This window comes from Manacus vitellinus, unplaced genomic scaffold (assembly GCF_001715985.3).
Source record: "Manacus vitellinus isolate BGI_N305 unplaced genomic scaffold, ASM171598v3 scaffold_6_pilon, whole genome shotgun sequence".
Classification (NCBI taxonomy): domain Eukaryota; kingdom Metazoa; phylum Chordata; class Aves; order Passeriformes; family Pipridae; genus Manacus; species Manacus vitellinus.
In genome coordinates, this window is record NW_021940750.1 from 7426400 (window position 1) to 7443886 (window position 17487).

Sequence of the window (17487 nt, forward strand, 5' to 3'; positions counted from 1 at the left end):
GATTTTTTCCTATGTAGAGTTAACCTTTTTGTTCAAACTTTAATCTTACTCCAAGGTCAAATTTGTGCAACTTTCACAAGTATTTTCTTGCCCTGTCTTCATCCTCTCCCCCTCTTTTTATGCACTAGCTCAGCTTATAAATCTCTAGACTTAAAATTTTCATTTAAGTCCTTCTATCAAATATACCTTTCAAAAAACACCTTTAAATAGTCACCTTGCAAATACATTTTGTATATCATAAGAGTAGTGTTTATTTCCTGTTAGAATAAACATCTCCATGTGAATTAGTTCCTTCTGTTCGTGAACAGAGAGAAGACACTGCAATTCACATGATCCAGCAAGGCTCATTTCTCTCCACTGAGTAAAAAGGGAATCTGCACAATGAGCTCAGATATAAAGTAAAGGACGTGAATCCAACCTTGGGAAGTGCCATTATAAAGTTCTTTTCCCAATATCTGCACCTTGTAGCAGTTTTCTAACCTCCTCTAAACTGTCTCCAACAGTCTGGCACTTGGCCAGAATATTATTTATCGATACCACCACTCTATAGAGGGACCAATTTCCTTTACATACAAAAGCTCATCCACTTCCATTCATTGAATTTATACAAAATTCATTCACAAATGTCACATGCAAATATTTACACTAACTAGATTAAAATATTTTAATTAATTTGGACCACGTTAGTAATACTGTAAGCTCACTTATACCTCCCCCATACACTGCTAAAATTTGAGATGCATCTATCATTCAAGTAACAATATCTGTAAAAAATGAACCATTGATTTCACGTAGTTTAAGATTTCAGTCGGGTCACTACCAGCATCTCACCAAATCACCTTGAAGAAATTAAAATATAGACTATATGAATGCAATGGCTTTCATTTTTTTCTTTTTTTTTAAGACACAAGATTAACTATGGAGTTTTTTCTTCTTTGTGGCAAGACCTACTTTCCATTAAATCATGCTGACTGGCATCAATAATGATTTTTAACTAGCAGTTCTTTGTTCATATAGTCCCGAATTACCTGTTTTGCTATTTCAAATTGGAATAAAAACAAACTCAGGCCTACAATTCTCTCAAACATCACTTTTTACTCTTTGTAAGCTCTAGGATCACTAGGGGTTCTCTAAATCTGTGAAATTTTCCTGGTTTGAGATCTATAAAATGTGTTGTTGTTGAATCAGAATTCTTTGCTTTATACTTCTAAGACTATAATATTACCCAAGGCCTGCTGATTTGATGAGCCAATCCCACTGAAACTGTCTTTCAGCACTCTTTCCATTTATAACATCATAAAGATCCAACCTCCTCTTTCAGCAAGAAAACTTCTGCATCACTACCTGCTTCATGTTGTTAAAAAAAAAAAAAAAGTTACAACTGACTTCCTTGATTTTTTTTTCCTGTTATGCTGCTTTATCACTATCCCATCTCATCAGTTTAGTCTAAAGTTTGCTTAGGGAACAATGATACTCTGCATGGTCAACAAAATGTGTTTTGCACCTGTAGAAATTTGGGGTTTGGGCATATCTAATGAGGCTTCTGAAGTACATATTTTCAGACAAAAATCTCTGGTAGAATCAACATCCCTGGCTTGTGCCTGCTGGACTGGACACAAGGAAAGTGAATTTAAAACCCAGTTTTACAGCTTAAGAAAAAAAAATCACAGCTTCTTCTCTTCCTCCAAACACACTCCATACATATATGTTTTTATATCTGGTTGCCCCTCATCAATGCCTTTAGGACTAAATTATGTAGATTTTATCTAATTCATCTTAATTACAACTACAAGAAATGGAAATGTAATGGTGACTGTAACTGTAGTAGCATAAGGGTGTGGTTTCCCTTAAGGAGAAGGGAAACATAAATTGCTGTTGCCTAAAGGCTGAAATTCCTTCCATTCACACCTCCTTCCTCTTCTGCTGTTCACTCTCATTGCTCCCCTGGCAGTAGGGCTTTGATACTTCTCTGACTGCAAGGAAAGATAATATGCCTCACCAAAACCAGAGAGAAAAAACCATGCAATAAACCCCAAATTTATTGTGATGGCAAGATTTCTTCTGGTTAGTAAACTCAACTGGTTTATCATGTTTTCAGAAACCAAGAGAAATACAAGTACAAGGGAGAGGAATAAAATCTTCCCCTTTTACCGATGAAATGCTGGTAAATCAGGTCAGCTGTAGCGTGAAACCGCACCTGTAGTTGCTGATCACGAAACTCAGAGTGATAAGGTATCAAATTGTTCCAAAAGTAGACATATAGGAAGGTAATCACGGACAAAGGTCTCTAATCCCAGGGTCTCCCCTCCAAATATACCTCATCCTATATCACACATCTGGTTTACTGCTCCCAGGAAACCAATATTTTTCCTAACTTCTTTGTCTCCAAAGGATGTGGGTCAACACTGTCAAAAAACATGCAGCAAAGGCTACTGCTCAGCCCTAGAAAAACTTCAGAAAGAGGAGACTGGAAAGAGTAACAAGAGCCACCCCACAATGCAGGGATAAAGAGGCGAGAGACGGACATATTTTGAAGGCAAGAGAAAAATGGGAGATGAGATTATTACCAATAACATACAGTTAAGAAGTTATAGGGTGATTTTAACTGACTTAATTCTAACCAGGCATCCCTATTGTTTTTATCTGCAGGAAACAAGCTCTTTTGAGCTGCGTTCACTAAAGAGAAGAAAACCGGTCCTGATCATTGGTAGGTAAGGAACAAGCACTCTTCAGGTCAGTCAGACCAGTTCTATCCATCAGGAGATACCACAGCGAGGCACACAAACCTGCAGACAGAACTCAAACTTTAAAGGACTTTGGTTTGCACCACTTTTTGATCGTTTCCAGAATCATGAAGAACAGACAGCGAGATCTTCATCTTATGGTGCCACCATCACTTTGGTGAGAGGGGTATTTGTTTAAAGATTGGGCTTTGCTTTTTTCTACAGGTCAAAAAACTTTGGTCTGTTGTTTGGGGTTTTTTAATCCCTCCCATATGCCTCCAAGGGAAATTATAATCCTTGGTTTCACAGCAGAACCATGTGATAAAAAAAAACCTGTATTCTGGCTTTTCAAATATGTTGTTGTCATTGCAACATGGATATATGTGTGTGTATGATGATATTTATATAGTGATACTTTGTGTCTACAAAATCTGACAGATTAGAATTTTCTTTCTAGAATGATGGTTATAATGAAAATAGTGAGTGAGGAAGACAGAATTTTAACCTTGTTTATACTGATTATTTACTGTTAGATGCACAATTATTATTTATTCCAAGATGCACATTCCACTAAATCCTCAGTACATCAAGTCTTGCTACGAAAGGAAGAAAGTTCTTCTATTTTACAATTTTATTTTCTGGTTTTAATCTTTCAAATGTCAACCCCTGCCCCCTCCCAAGAATAACAAAGCTGTGTTTCAAGACATTTATAATTTGTAGTCATTTCTGTCATATATATCAGTAATAAAATCCTCAACATTCTTATACTCCAACACTGTGAAAGACTATTTGATATAGCACGTAACGTGCATAAACATACCATGCTTAAGCACTGATGATTAAAGACATACATAATTCTTGCAAATACTATTAAACATCAACTGAATTTTGCATGTCTGTTCAAGGAGAAATAAAATTTACCTACCTTTCTGGTAGAAGAATTTTCGGTAATAATATGCACCAAGGTCTACATGTTCAACGATGTATCTCTTCACTCTGTCTAGATGTAAAATCAGATTCTCCTTGGGAACTTCCAGAACTGCAACTCCAGCATTTGTGCAATGAGAACTCAGAGTCGACTCAAATGAGGCACTTTCACACCCACTGAAGGAACCTGAATTAGATTTGGAAAGGCTGATCTTCCTCTCCCCTTCCCCACCAATCTCATTACGAAAATAAGGACAACTCATCACTAGTTCATTGCTTTTATCGTCCCCCTGGTCCATATTGAGACTTCCTTTTGAATTCAGGTCTTCAGTGCTGCCCATTGGAGAATTGAAACTTGCAGAATGGGACAAGGGTCCAGAGACAAGTGATGCTACAGCAGCAGCAGATGCACCTGTTGTTGTGTTCCTTCTTTTAATAACGTTATGCCTGTTGATCGCTGCTTCATTTAAATCAAATAAAATACTCTGTACATCATAATGAGCAAAACACTTCGGACAAGTCCAAGGCTTGATGCTATCTTCTGACCTGTTATCTTCAAGATCTGAAGACTTCCCAAGTTCCCCTTCACCTTTGGCATTGCGCAGCTTACGAAAAATAGATGAATCTCCTGTCTCTGATTTTGAGCGTCTCTTGAGTGGTTTCTCCCTTTCCTTAAAGAGTCTCAGGTTTTCCCTTTGAGTAATAGGTCCATCTATCACATCTAGAGAGAATCCTGAACCTTTGCTTCCACTGGCAATCAGGAGCTCACCAAGCTTAGCTGTGGCTGGGCTTCTCTGATCAGACTTTTCATCTTTATAGCCCTTCAGTAAGTCAAAAAAACTTTCCCCTGAAGTTCCCTGCTTATCTATGGAAGATGTGCTGCCATACTCCCTGTGCAGAGATGGGCCAGATTTAAACGTGGGTGAAATACATTCATCAAAACTATCCACATCCAGCTCACTTATGGTAATGTCGCTGTTGCTGCGCTGTCGTATTCTACGAAGAGCTTTCCTTGGGGAACTGGGATAGCCATCAGGTGTAAGAAACCTGGAATCTAGATTCTCAGATTGTCTGGTCTTGTTTTTAAGTGTGCTCTGGATGCTCTTCAACATGACAGAATCGCTAGCGTTCAGGTTAACAGAACTTCCCTGACTCCCAGGACTGCTTTTAGAAGACATGCTGTCAAGGCAACTTGACGTTTCAATATCTTGACTAGATCTGCTTGTTTCCTTGATGTTCTCCTTCCTTGGGGGCCAATCAGCAATCCTTGCCCTGACCCCCATTTTGGGGACTCCAGGAGTAGAGGTAACATGATGGGAACTCTCATTGCGAGGAGGTCCAACTGGCGCCATGACTGCAGATCCTAAGCTGCCATTCTGTGACCTAAAGCGCCTCATATAGAAATCATCCGAGTGGACTTTTGAGGTGCCATCTGTTCCAACTGATACCCCAGTGGCAACAGCCCTTTCGGTCTGGGACCGCTTCAAGCTGGTCATGGTCTTTCAGTATGTTCAACCTTAGTAAGTTCCAAGAGAAGACACAGTCATTTCTGCTTTTTAAATGCACAGTTCTCTTTTGGAGAATAGTCTCCAAAATATACAATGGTTGCATGAGATCTTAATCATGGATACTTAAGGACACAGTTAAATGCAGGATGTCCAGAAAATTCAGATATTCAGTAGGTTTTGATAAGTAATAATTTCCTTGAACTTCTGCATTTTAAGAAGTAGCCATGATCCAATACATTCAAATTGCTTTAACATCACTCGTGTTCCAAAATGTCAGTTGTAATCCCATCATTTATGCTTCTTTTAAGCCTAGAGTAGAAAAAAGAGAGATAAAATAATTATTTATTTAATAATATATAAGTTTTTTGGTAACTGAAACTATCAAAATAATTATTACACATAACTAATATTTTTAATAAACATGCTTTTAAATCCTGTTGATCCTCATCTCAAAAGTGCAGAGCTGTGCTATACAGTGGTGAGGAATTTTCTAAATATTGTTGGGTTGCCTTCTGAAAACTTCCAGATTTTTATTCCACACATAAATACGTTTTCCTTATGAACTGATTAGTAGTACTGTTACAATGCACAAGTAGGGAGGTAATTTCCTCAGCTGAAGGACACATACAGCATTTCCCAGAGAAATTAGATAGGAGCCAAATCAGAACTACTTAAACACTTAAAAGAATTTGCCATTTACGGGTCATACATCCTTGGTTGCAATTAGGTATTAACAATGCCTATTCAACTTTTCCATTAATGTAAATAACTGACATGCTAACAAAAACACTTATTAGTGCAAAGATTACAAAATTATAATAGAGAGAATGGCTGTCAATAACATTTATTTTGTGCTTTGCACAGCCTTATTTGCAGATTACCTGCATAGTCCAGAAAGTATGTATCGCCTCTGCAGAGAGTTCACAACAAAAAAGGCTAAAGCTTAACCGAAACACATACTTTTAAGTAACTTGATAAGAAAAGTTTCATTTTCCCTGGCTAACAAAATATTGTCTGCCACAGCTCCTGTATAATCCATCTTTACAAAGTCATAGAAATTAAATGGTTTCCCATACCTCATCAGTACTGAAGTGATTACAAAGCATTTTGTATACTGCCCTTTGAGGAGCTAAAAAAAATAATCCACAAATACATCGTTGCTAGTAGAAGACAAAAGCATGGGATTGTCAAGATAAAAATCTTGCACTGCTCTGTACATCCTTTAACACAAAGAAGTTAATAATTTTCAAAGGCTGAACCAATTACACAAAATGTGGCCTTTAAATATTTGCCAAATGTGTGCAAAGAGATGCTGCTGAACCAGCACTACATTCACAATACAGTATTGTCTACAAATCAAGGCTTTCTGATGCTTCCGGGGAAACTAGTACTTTCTGCAGTCTCAGAACTACAGTACTTTGCACCACACTAATTAAATACCAAGCCAGGGCACTTTCTGCCTCCAAAGACATCATGTTTTAACTTCACTTGCCATATACTACACCTCTTTGAAATAGCTGCTGTTTATATAAAGCTCAACATGTAAGGAATACTTAAAATGCATACTGACTGTATCACACACAACAAGAAAGCACAAGTCACTTAAGGTATTACTGTATTTGCACAGCCATTTACATAAATGGTTCTTTTCCTTGTAATGTTTCTAAAGTCATAGGATCATGGAATGGTTCAAATTGGAAGGGGCCTTAAAGATCATCTAGTTCCAACCACTCCCCCCCACCATGAGCAGGGATGCCACCCACTTGATCAGGTCTTGAACATCTCCAGGGATAGGGCATCCACAACTTCTCTGGGCAGTCTGTTCCAGTGCCTCACCACCCTCACAGTAAAGAACTTCTTTCTACCATCTAATCTAAATCTTCACTTTTTTAAATTTAAAACTGTTTCCCATTGTGCTATCATCATCTGTCCATGTAAAAAGTCCCTACCTTTTTTCAAAGTCCCCTTTAAGTACTGGAAGGCTGCAATGAGGTCTCCTCACAGCCTTCTCTTCTCCAGGCTGAACAACCCCAGATCTCTCAGCCTGTCTTCATAGAAGACAACTACTACAGGTTTCTCATTAACTTAAGGGCAGAATTTCACTCTCAGTTTTTAGCAACTCTAAAAATTACCGAGTTTGGTGGTGACCAGTTACCCCTATCCCCCCAAATTATTTTTTTTCCTTTAAAAAGTTCCAGGACAACAATCCTAAATAAGTAAGGATATACATACATATATACATATATATATATATAAAACCCCCAAACATATATGCAATCATACATGAAAAAATACAACTAAGTGGTCTATTTAAGTTATTCTTGACCTGTTGTATGTACGGTACTGTCATTAATTACAGAACCACACAGTATATTTTCCAAAAGAAATTTTCTATTCCTGACTCAGCTTTAAAAATTTCTGACTCTGGGGACCACCTGTTTCATGTTCTGCAGGTTTTTGCACTTGTCCTCGCTCATCTGCTGCAGCAGTTGGAATACAGGCCATAAATAATTAAGGTAATAGTTAATATCATACACAGAAGACCTTAACTCCACCCTTGCCTGTGTCTATCTTTATATGAATAAATCACTTATAAGTCAAATTTTGTGGAGACTGAAACCACCTGTCTGTGTTTATTTCTCTAGACCTTCTCACCCCACTGTCTAATTTGAGACTTAACAGTCTGGTCTAAAAGGTTTGTTTAGCTCCAAACAAAATAAAGTGAAAATATTGCATTTGATAACATTAAAAACTCCTAAAGCACAAGTCCTGGGTACACCAGTTACCAGCTTTAATGGAAAATAAAAAATAATGGCAATCAGTACTTTAATCTTTTCTTATATTAATTACTTGCAAAACATGTCAGCGTCAAAGACGGGGGTATCACACTTGATTTAAATGACCATCAGTTACCAGTGACAGGTGCTATTTTTCAAGTGGAAAACCTGCAGAAAATTAAATATTAAGCAGCAAAATTGCTAACACAGAATATGTGATCTATTAAAATTTGTTACAACAGCAAGATAGGCAGCATAGTACCCACCTCTAAAGACAACTGCAGCATTTGTGAGGAGAAACACTTTGTATTTTGTTACTATTTCAATATAGAAAAAATAACAATTCAAGGTGGAGCTATGAGTATGCAAACAGAATATGGCAAGGCCAAACTAGCATAACCAAGAAAATGTACACTTTTCCAATTCATCTGAACTTAATGAGGAGGCCAAAAAATACTCAGATGAACAGCTACATATAAAAAGCTGTAAATGAAAACCACATGCAAAAACTACTGAAAGGGTACATGAAAATTTAGTACTGATAATATCAATTAAAAACCAGTTAAGAGAATAAGCTTGGAAAACCAATTATCTTCTTATCAGATTACATACAATAACTACTAAAGCAGTCCAAGGATCTGTTCAAAATGGGTCTCAGATTCTTAGGACAAAGTTTATTCTTGGTTTCTTACCAGCACTAGCAGACCCTGCGTCTATTCTCAACTCAAAATGAGCTACAAGCCTATCTTCATTCTTTTCCTTTCTATTTTACCTCTTTGATCACTTTGCTCCCTCCTCCAAAACTGGTGTTATAGCTGTAGGACAAAGGACTATTCTGATAAAACTTAAAAGGTCCTTGTAGATGAATTGCAAGATAGTTTTGCAGTCCTACATCATTCTTAAAAGGTAGGTAAGTCAAGGGATATTGGTTTTATATTCCTCATAACTGAAGTCAGCCACCAGAAAAATGAAGACCTATCAATCAAGATTTCACTTAGACACCTTTGGAATACAAAGCAGTGAACAGAAGCAATTGATCAAGAAAAAAATCTCACTCAAATCAGCTCAGGATAGTAAAAAAACGTCAACTACTGCACAGTAATCAGTTTTTATCTTGGATTCGGGTAGCAAAATGAGATAATTCAACACCTACTTGTTCAGGTGAATGGAGAAAAGGAGATCAAGCCTGAAACATCATTTCAGAGACCTTCTATTACAGTCTTTCCTAGCTTTAGTTTATGTGGGATCACGTTCTTTTTCCTTACAAAGTAGTGACTTTACCCACAACTGAGTCTTACTTGAAGAGATTTAGTAATTACTCTGTTATCTGCTGAGAACATGATGAGACTTTAGATTGTAGAAGCATGGGTGCTAATGATCCTAATACTCTGATGTTAGGAGAGAGAGAGATCTGGGGGCACCAAATTATTTATGATTCATAATGTTCCAGAGGAACATTTCATACTTCAGCATCAGCCCTCATTAAAAATGGCATTTTATAATTAAACATTTGGAAATGAGTGAATCAGTTTTCTACTTCTAGGAAAGTCTCACTTTTGCCAAGCCTCCATAACACTCACCTGCTCCACCCCAAACAGTAAAATACAGTAGAGGATGGTAAATGCAACATATTGCCAGAGATACTTTAAAATCACAAAAATAGTAGGATAAGGTAATCAGAATAACATTTTCCTGCAAGCAGTTTTTAAAAACATAAATGAAATCTCTGTTCCACAGGGTTTACTGAAATACAGGTAACTTAGGAAATGCAGTGTAACCACACACACATTACTGGCAGTAATCCTTGTTAACTTTTACTGGGAAAAGAACTGGCATTGTCATAAACCCTGGAAAACTAGCAGCTCCCCTGAAAACAGAAAAATAAATGAGAACAAAGAAAAATATTTTATACATGAAAGCTTATCTATTTGTGTCACAAATTCTTACCTGAATTATAACAGATCAAATCCCAGAAGGGAATATTAATTTCTCAGCCAATTAAGTTATTATATGTACAAAATAATGTCTAATTGCAGAAAATTAATTCCTCAGAGGAGAAAAATTCAATTTAGCCTTTAGAAATACTTGGCTCTATGTGGTTACCTATTATTAACTTTATCCTTTTCTTCCCAGGATTACTTTCATCATTATAATTGCAGAAAAGTTAAAAGGTTCATTTTTCTGAGGAGATTTTTACCAAGTGAAAGGCTATTTGAAGAATAGTATTTGGTATTTTACTAACTTCGTGATTTTATTTTTTGAACTTAAAGGAATTGCTGGTTTTTTTGTTCACTGAGTTTGTGATAATTGTCAGCTCTGCATAGGATGAAAGAGATTCCCTCAACCTTCTTTTCTTCTCCTCCACCTTCCCCATTTATGGTGTCAACAAAATCTGCCACCAATTCACAAGTCAGCAAGTCTGTGTTTCTCCCTGTTTCTCTCAATGTTTCCTCACACCCTAACTATCAGAAGAAAACCTATGCCCTGAGGACACTGTGTGCCATCTGTTGCCATACACACAACGATCACCTGCACTGATCTGCTGAGATTTAATAGTGCTTTATTCTTACCTTCGCTCTCTGCTGAAGTAGCTGATGCAAATACACGTGAACTTAGGCAAGGTTACATTGATTTTAGGAAGTAATAGTAATTAATGTGAGCTGCTACCATTAGTTTCTGCACTCTTGCAGTATGCCTTTTTACAGACAAACACAAACTTGCTCTGCTTACATGGTGAAATAACCGGAGGGTGTGCAGTCACTAGAGGAGGGTGCCGAGTTGAGTGCATCTGCTGTGGCACTCAGCAGAATTTGCTCCCTCAGGTTTCGAGCCCTGCTCACACAGCTGTAAACCACTGGTTGGCTCAGAGCGCAGCAAACCAGCTGGCCTCCCTGTGCAAAAGGCCATGAAGTCACACTTAATAATCATAGTCTCCTGCAGTCAATGGTAAATGCTCATGACATAACAGGATGGTAAATGAAGCATAATAAAAGCTATCAAATTGTGACAGATACAGCAACGCCCCACCTGTGCACTTCAGTACATTTTGCTCCATTATGACTTCCTACTCATTATTCATCATGGAAATACTACGATATCTCAAAGCCAGAATTGCATCCTCTGTTTTCACATCCATTTCGTATCCATTAATCAAGACACGAGTATCACAATTGCCAAGTGTACAAGTAACTGTTGCTGAAGCAAACCCTTTAAAACTCCTTTTAGCCAAGCAAGAAGAGAGAGAAAAGGCACTGCACATGGTCATTCCTACTTCCAACACTCGTGTTCCATTTTGGTACCAATGTCATTCATCTAGTTAATTAAATGCAGAATCCCTTTCCTGGAAGCTAACTTACAGGATCTGAAAGGGAGATGCTGACAAATCTTCCTGTATGCTAATTGCATTCTATTCTTGGAACGAGATTGTTAATGACAACAGTTTACTTTTGAAAGGAGCGCTTGCTCCCTAGGAAGTAACTCTAAACCAGTGCCAATACATACAAGCAAAATATTCTAGCTCACAGATACTGTCTCTCCAAAAAGTGAAATTTTTAGCAACTACAAAGCAGATTGATTTATACCCCTCCCTTTTCTTATTTTAAAGATATGTTTCTTTCTCCGTTTCTAGCTGTTGCTATATTGCATCCCTGGGTAGTGGTTCCAGAAACAGACTGCTCTCCCTTGTGTGTGGACTCTTACAATTTACTGCAAAGTGCCCAAGTTAATCAATGACTAACATCTGATACTGCAAGACTCTGACCTAAGAAAAATCACAAACCAAAACCAAAGGAAAAAACACAGACCAAGAAACAAACCCCCCCAAAATGGGCTATACATGCTGGCACAGGTACAGTTCAGCATAAGAGCTGTCAATTACAGTAAGGACCACGGATTCTCCTTCCTGAGTTTTGCTTGCTCATACCCACATCATAGCACAAAGGCTCAAATGCCTCCTTTCTCCTCCAGCATAGCCACAAGTTTGTTTCCAGCATACCTTCGGGACCAATGCAGAGAAAGAGCTCAGCCTGCAGTCTCTGCGCTGCACCACTGGCTACGTTCATGCTGGTCATATCTGTACATGCAGTCATCACCACATCTCGTGACATGCCACAAACATGTTGAGTGAGAGACCTCAGTTTGGAAGAGGGGAAAGAGGATGCTTAACCTACTACCTCTAAACTTCCAGTTGCTTCTAAGTAGTCTGGAGTGCAACTCAAAGCTAATTTTATGTTTTTAATAGGTGTCGGACTGTCACTAATTTGATAAAAGGATTATTAAAAAATATAAACCCATCATTTTGCTAGCACTTAAAATCTTTTTCCCAACACCATTATATTCCTTTGCTCTATCACTGCAGTTGCTCCTCCCTAAATTAATATTCTGCTGCCTTCATGAAAGTCAACCAGTTACCAAACCTTCACAGAGTTCTATTTCTCCATAGGTTGACTGATCATGAAGTCATGTGTTTAAGGGAGAAACAAAAGCAGCTTTTCAGAAGTGAAAGTTAAATTTTACCTAAAATTAATGGGCTTTGTTTCCAACAACCCCCATATTAATCACCTAGAGAGCATTTCGTATTCACACACATTCCTGAAGAAGCTCTTCCAACTATTGCTCCTGCTTTAAAGATACTGCTGTAGTGGTGGAGAGGAGAATTAGGAGCAGGGGGATTATTACCTGATATCCACACCAAAAGTGTTCATTGATTCCTGCCTTGCCATCATTCCTTTGCTGGTGCCCCAGGCCCCTTGAGCCACCAGTCACATCCTGTTTCTTTTCACTCTAAGGCCAACTGCCACCACTGCCAGCAATCGCCCTCCATAATCCTTCCTTCTCATCCCCAGGACCCTTCTGCCACGCAGCCTGTTTGGCCATGGCCCCCAAATCAGGTAGACAAACACCATCAGATTCGAATTTCAAACCTCAGTTTGCTTCCTCAACAAAAGCCACTCATAAGACAGCTGAGCATCTCATCAAATGAAGTATCATTTCTTCAAGTTTCCAAATGACTAATAGGTGTTCAGTGAATCTGCTGATGTGACAATACAAAGTAGATCATTATTTGATTCTATTCTGTATACAGTTCTGTATATTAAAAAAAAAGAAAAACAAAACAAAAAACCAACCCACAAAAAACATCAGAAAGCAACTGGAAGTTGTTTCATAAAATCAAACACTATGTTTGTAAAGTGAAAACCAAGTTCAAGCTATTACTGAAACATAGTATTTAAAAGTACACATCTAAAAAAGGATTTTTCTCCCCCAAACAACCTATTAAAAATGTCAATTGACCTGCCTAAATGGTATTCTTTTATGACAAAGACTTTAACACAAAGTTAAAATATTTTCCCCTAGAAAAGATGTTCTGTTTTTGTGTGTAGGTATATATAGCACGTATATTTTTGTATACCTACATCTACATTTATTTACACACAAGATGTTAATGTTATCTCTCAAAAGCTTCTCTAAACAGAAGTACATAAATATAACATAGGCAAATGTTGTAATTAATCCTCATGTCATTTAAACAAGAGTTTCCACAACAACTAGTGGTTTACAGGTTTAATTCAAACTTTATCCAAGTAAAGACAGCATAAAAATAATTGTACTGAAAATCATAGTCCAGACTGTAAAGTCATACAAGGGCTACAGAGAGTAAGAAAGAGATCCTTTTAGCAGTTCACATGTTTGAACAGATAAAGAAGTTTGTAATCCTCAAATAATCTCTGCAAGAAGTACAGCAGCTTCCGTTTCAAATAACTGCCATATGCAGCCAAGTGTGCAACACCAAGGAAGGAAGACAATTAAAAACCTTAAAGAAAGATACTTGAAAAATATATATATTTTTTTTTAATTATATGATTGTGGACAACTGGAACATTCAAATTGAAATGCACTCAGCTGATCCCTTCACAGCCTTCCACCATAAATCCTTTTAGAAAAAAACCCTAAAAATTGAGTAATATTCTTTTCATCAATAGGACAACTTTTTTTTTTTTTTAATTACAAATTTTGTAATACTGCTAAGCTCTTGGAACCATACTGGTATATCCGTATAAAGAACCTGATATAAAAGTGTAGAAAAACAAGTAGTAAAAAGAAATAGACACACTTGCCCCCAATAATAAAAGTAGGTTAAAAAGGTGTAAAGAAAAAAAGTTTTAATTGTGTTCTTATGTATATACTTATTTTAGAAGACAAAACAAAAAATTAGTAACAGATTTTATATGAAAGCATGAATAATTTTTAGCAACTCTTTACTTTAATGCTTTCCATTCTTTTCATTTTTCTCTTAGACCTCAGTTTCATACTTTGCCTGCAATCATTTAAATCCCAAACATGTAATCCCATTTACTAGCCAAACTCCTGTGTCCTTTTAGTGGAACACTAAAACAGGTTTCAAAATTAGTTATGTATTAATGTGCAAAGGACTCTAAAATCACTGCCACCGTAGTGGCATCACCACTAGCAAACATTTAGACCACTATTTTAGTGATGTTGATGGATTACTGCTTGCTGAATTTCTCCAATAGACCCCACCCCAAAGCAGAGAACGGAACATTAGGCACAATCTTCTTCCTTGAAACCACATTTTGTGTTTTCTGAAGCTTTATCCGTACAAGCAAACAAAAACAATAACCAGATGAAATAACATTTTTCTTCAGATAATTAAATTGTTCCCATAGAAGGCATGGCATCAGATTCAGTAAGTCACATATGCTTTCAGCAGTGCTTATGGCAAGTCCTCTCAGTCCTCTGGTATAACAGATACTCCTAAACTAGAAAGGTTGTGGTCTTTGTCCAAGGAGGACATTTATTTACTAGGTTGGTTTCATTAAGAGCTAAACACAGTCATCCCACAGAGCAAAAAAAAAAGAAAACCATCTTAGCTTACCATTTGAGATACATGCTATGTAAATCTAAACTTATGAGGAACATTAAATCCACCAGTAAAAAAAAAAAACCACCCAAACTTTTAGGTTTCTCTAACTCTTATATAACATAAATGGGTATGACATCAGAGATCCCTGGGGATAATTCACTTTCCGGTTTATGAGAAAAAGCATATAAAGAGCTTTTTGTCATTGACAACTACATTTATCTTACAAATATATGCATTACACATTTACTTTCCAAAATATCACCTTCATGGATATAAAGGAATAAAGAGCTCAACCTCCACATAGGCCTCTATATAGCTTTTTTTGTTAATTTCCCTTTAAAATGTCCTTTAACATTAGGACTAAAAGAAACACTGTTTTAAGGAAGACTTTGCCAATTTTTTGGGTATGAAAATATATCAGAAAAATACAGATGGGACCTGTAAACAACTGACAGGATTTCTGAGCACTAGGTGCTCTATCACCAGGTGACAAAGAGGAGTGTGCTACATTCCTTAATGATATCAGCTTTAAAAATGAAAAGGATGTCTGAAACTTTCAATGTGAAATGCAAAAGAATGATGTAAAAACCTGCAAACAGCTCCAAAAACCTAGCAGGGAATGAGTACAACTACACAAGCCTGACTTTGCTAAATGAATATTTCAATGTCACTCTCCTTCTGCATATGGGAATGTACAAAAAAACACAAGGCAAAAGCCAGACTGGTTGTACATAAATTACTGTTCTGCATCTAAAATGTTTCAAGTGGTGAATAAAACAATGTAGAAAGAGAAAGAAAAAAAAAACAAACCTGCCAAAACATGCAGTTACCCAGCAGAAATCTGCATGCGGCATGATTGCAACATTTATTGTTTAGAAAATAATAAAGCTAGATATAAATATTTCTGTAGATTCATTTCTTGTGAGCGCTATGCTATGAGTGGGTGTTCAGGTTGGATTTCAGAAGACAAACAGAGCAAGAACTCTTCACATGTGGAAAAAGGAGAAAGGTTATTTAGAAATTCTCTCGTATAGATCTCTCAGCAGTGACCAACAGGTAGATGACACCCTTTGGTTTGATGGTGTTGGTAGGTTACGTTCTATAGCCCTAACATAGACTATATAATAAAAGTAACTGAAAACATCCAAATAGGCAGTACTTAAATTTTAAAGTCACCTGCTGAAGGCAGAGAGTTGTCTCCAGCAACTACAAAGGGAAAGTAATACCCAGCTGGCCACATACACCAACTCTTCAGGAGTGATTGTGAAAATCTGTGCACAACCCATTTTGTAAAGTGATCTACACCAAAGTGCAATACCAGGTAGAGAACCAAAATAAGCAATTCCAGTCATGAATCCAGACAGTCAAGGTGGCAAATCAGGATACAAACTGAAAAGAGCAAGCAAGGTGGCAGTGACACCTACAAAACACACTTTGCAATTTAAATAAGAATCAGTCTATTACAAGTACACATATGCCAGCAGTACTGGCACTTCATCCAGGCATCTTTAAACCTAAGAGGCAAATTTAGGTGGATGGCTGAATAATACCAGTTGTCTCAAAGTGTAAGTAAATCTGGGTATCTGACCTGCCCAGCTGTACATGCAGGTCTTTTATCAATTGCCCGTCCAGCCCAAGACCCAATTTATTCTTTATAAGATTTATTAACTTCTCTGTAAGCTGGGCTACAATAACTTGCATAGACAAGAAAAATAAACCTACCTCTTTCTAACTGAATCCCAAACATAGTCCAGCAAGTCTACTTGAGGTTTTAGCATTCAAAACTAAGTATGATGGAAGAGTCTTTCTGCCTTATGTGATTTTTTTTTTCCCTCCAGCCATGGTCAGCAAAAGGAAATATCTACATCTGTTCTTGGTTCACATGCATGAAAAACATTTCATAAAACGAAAACAGGTTTGAGATCATTTAGATTTCAATACTAAACCTTCAAAAGCAAATTACCTACAGAAAGTACATGTGTGGGTGTATTCCTGTTTCACTGCATCAACAGCCTTAATCAGGCTTGCATACTATTTCTGATTATGGTTCATTATATAAAATCACGTTGATAACAGTTCAGCAAGAATGTTTCTTAATCCTTTCTGAAAAAGAGAAATACTGTTCTCACACCACTTTTCACCCTTGATGTGTGTATGTGGGGGATGACTTTCCCCAGCCACGCATGACTTGGTAAAAGCCATCGCAGCCAACTTAACACCACAGGAATTGGCATGAACTATCCAAAGGCTGCAGCTCCGCCCTATGCTGAGGATGGTGATACCTGCAGAATCCTCCTCAGCTCTGCTTGCCACTGCAACCCCCAGGTCCTTGCAGATCCTCCACAGAAAGCAAACTTGGAAAGCTAATGTGCCTCCCTGCTCACACAGGGTTGAAATGATTCCTACTGCATCAGCTGGAGCCACATCTGCTCACAACTGGAAAGCCCTGCTTTGAGTTCTAGGGAGTTTTTAGCAATACAAACAGTACTTTGAAGCCATATATGCCTTCTTTGATTTGCAGGGCTGCATTTTCTTAAGCATGCACACTTTCTTTTTGCTTGTCTACTCTTCTTTTACTCTGAAATGGGGATTTTATTGTTGGGCAGATCAATATCTGAAAACTACTTGAAAATGTCAGCAATTGTGAAGCATAGCAAATAATTCCTCAG

General features: G+C 37.3%; 1 protein-coding gene across 2 annotated transcripts in view; it reads right to left on the reverse strand.

Annotated features, from left to right (window-relative positions):
* Positions 1-17487, reverse strand: part of SIPA1L1 (signal induced proliferation associated 1 like 1) — a 213072-nt gene that overhangs the window by 73734 nt on the left and 121851 nt on the right. For both annotated transcript variants that reach the window (XM_029964125.1, XM_018082653.1), the window contains exon 4: positions 3649-5467. In XM_029964125.1, the coding sequence (XP_029819985.1) occupies positions 3649-5146 (1498 nt within the window). In that variant the 5' untranslated portion in view covers positions 5147-5467. The remainder of the gene's footprint in view (positions 1-3648; positions 5468-17487) is intronic.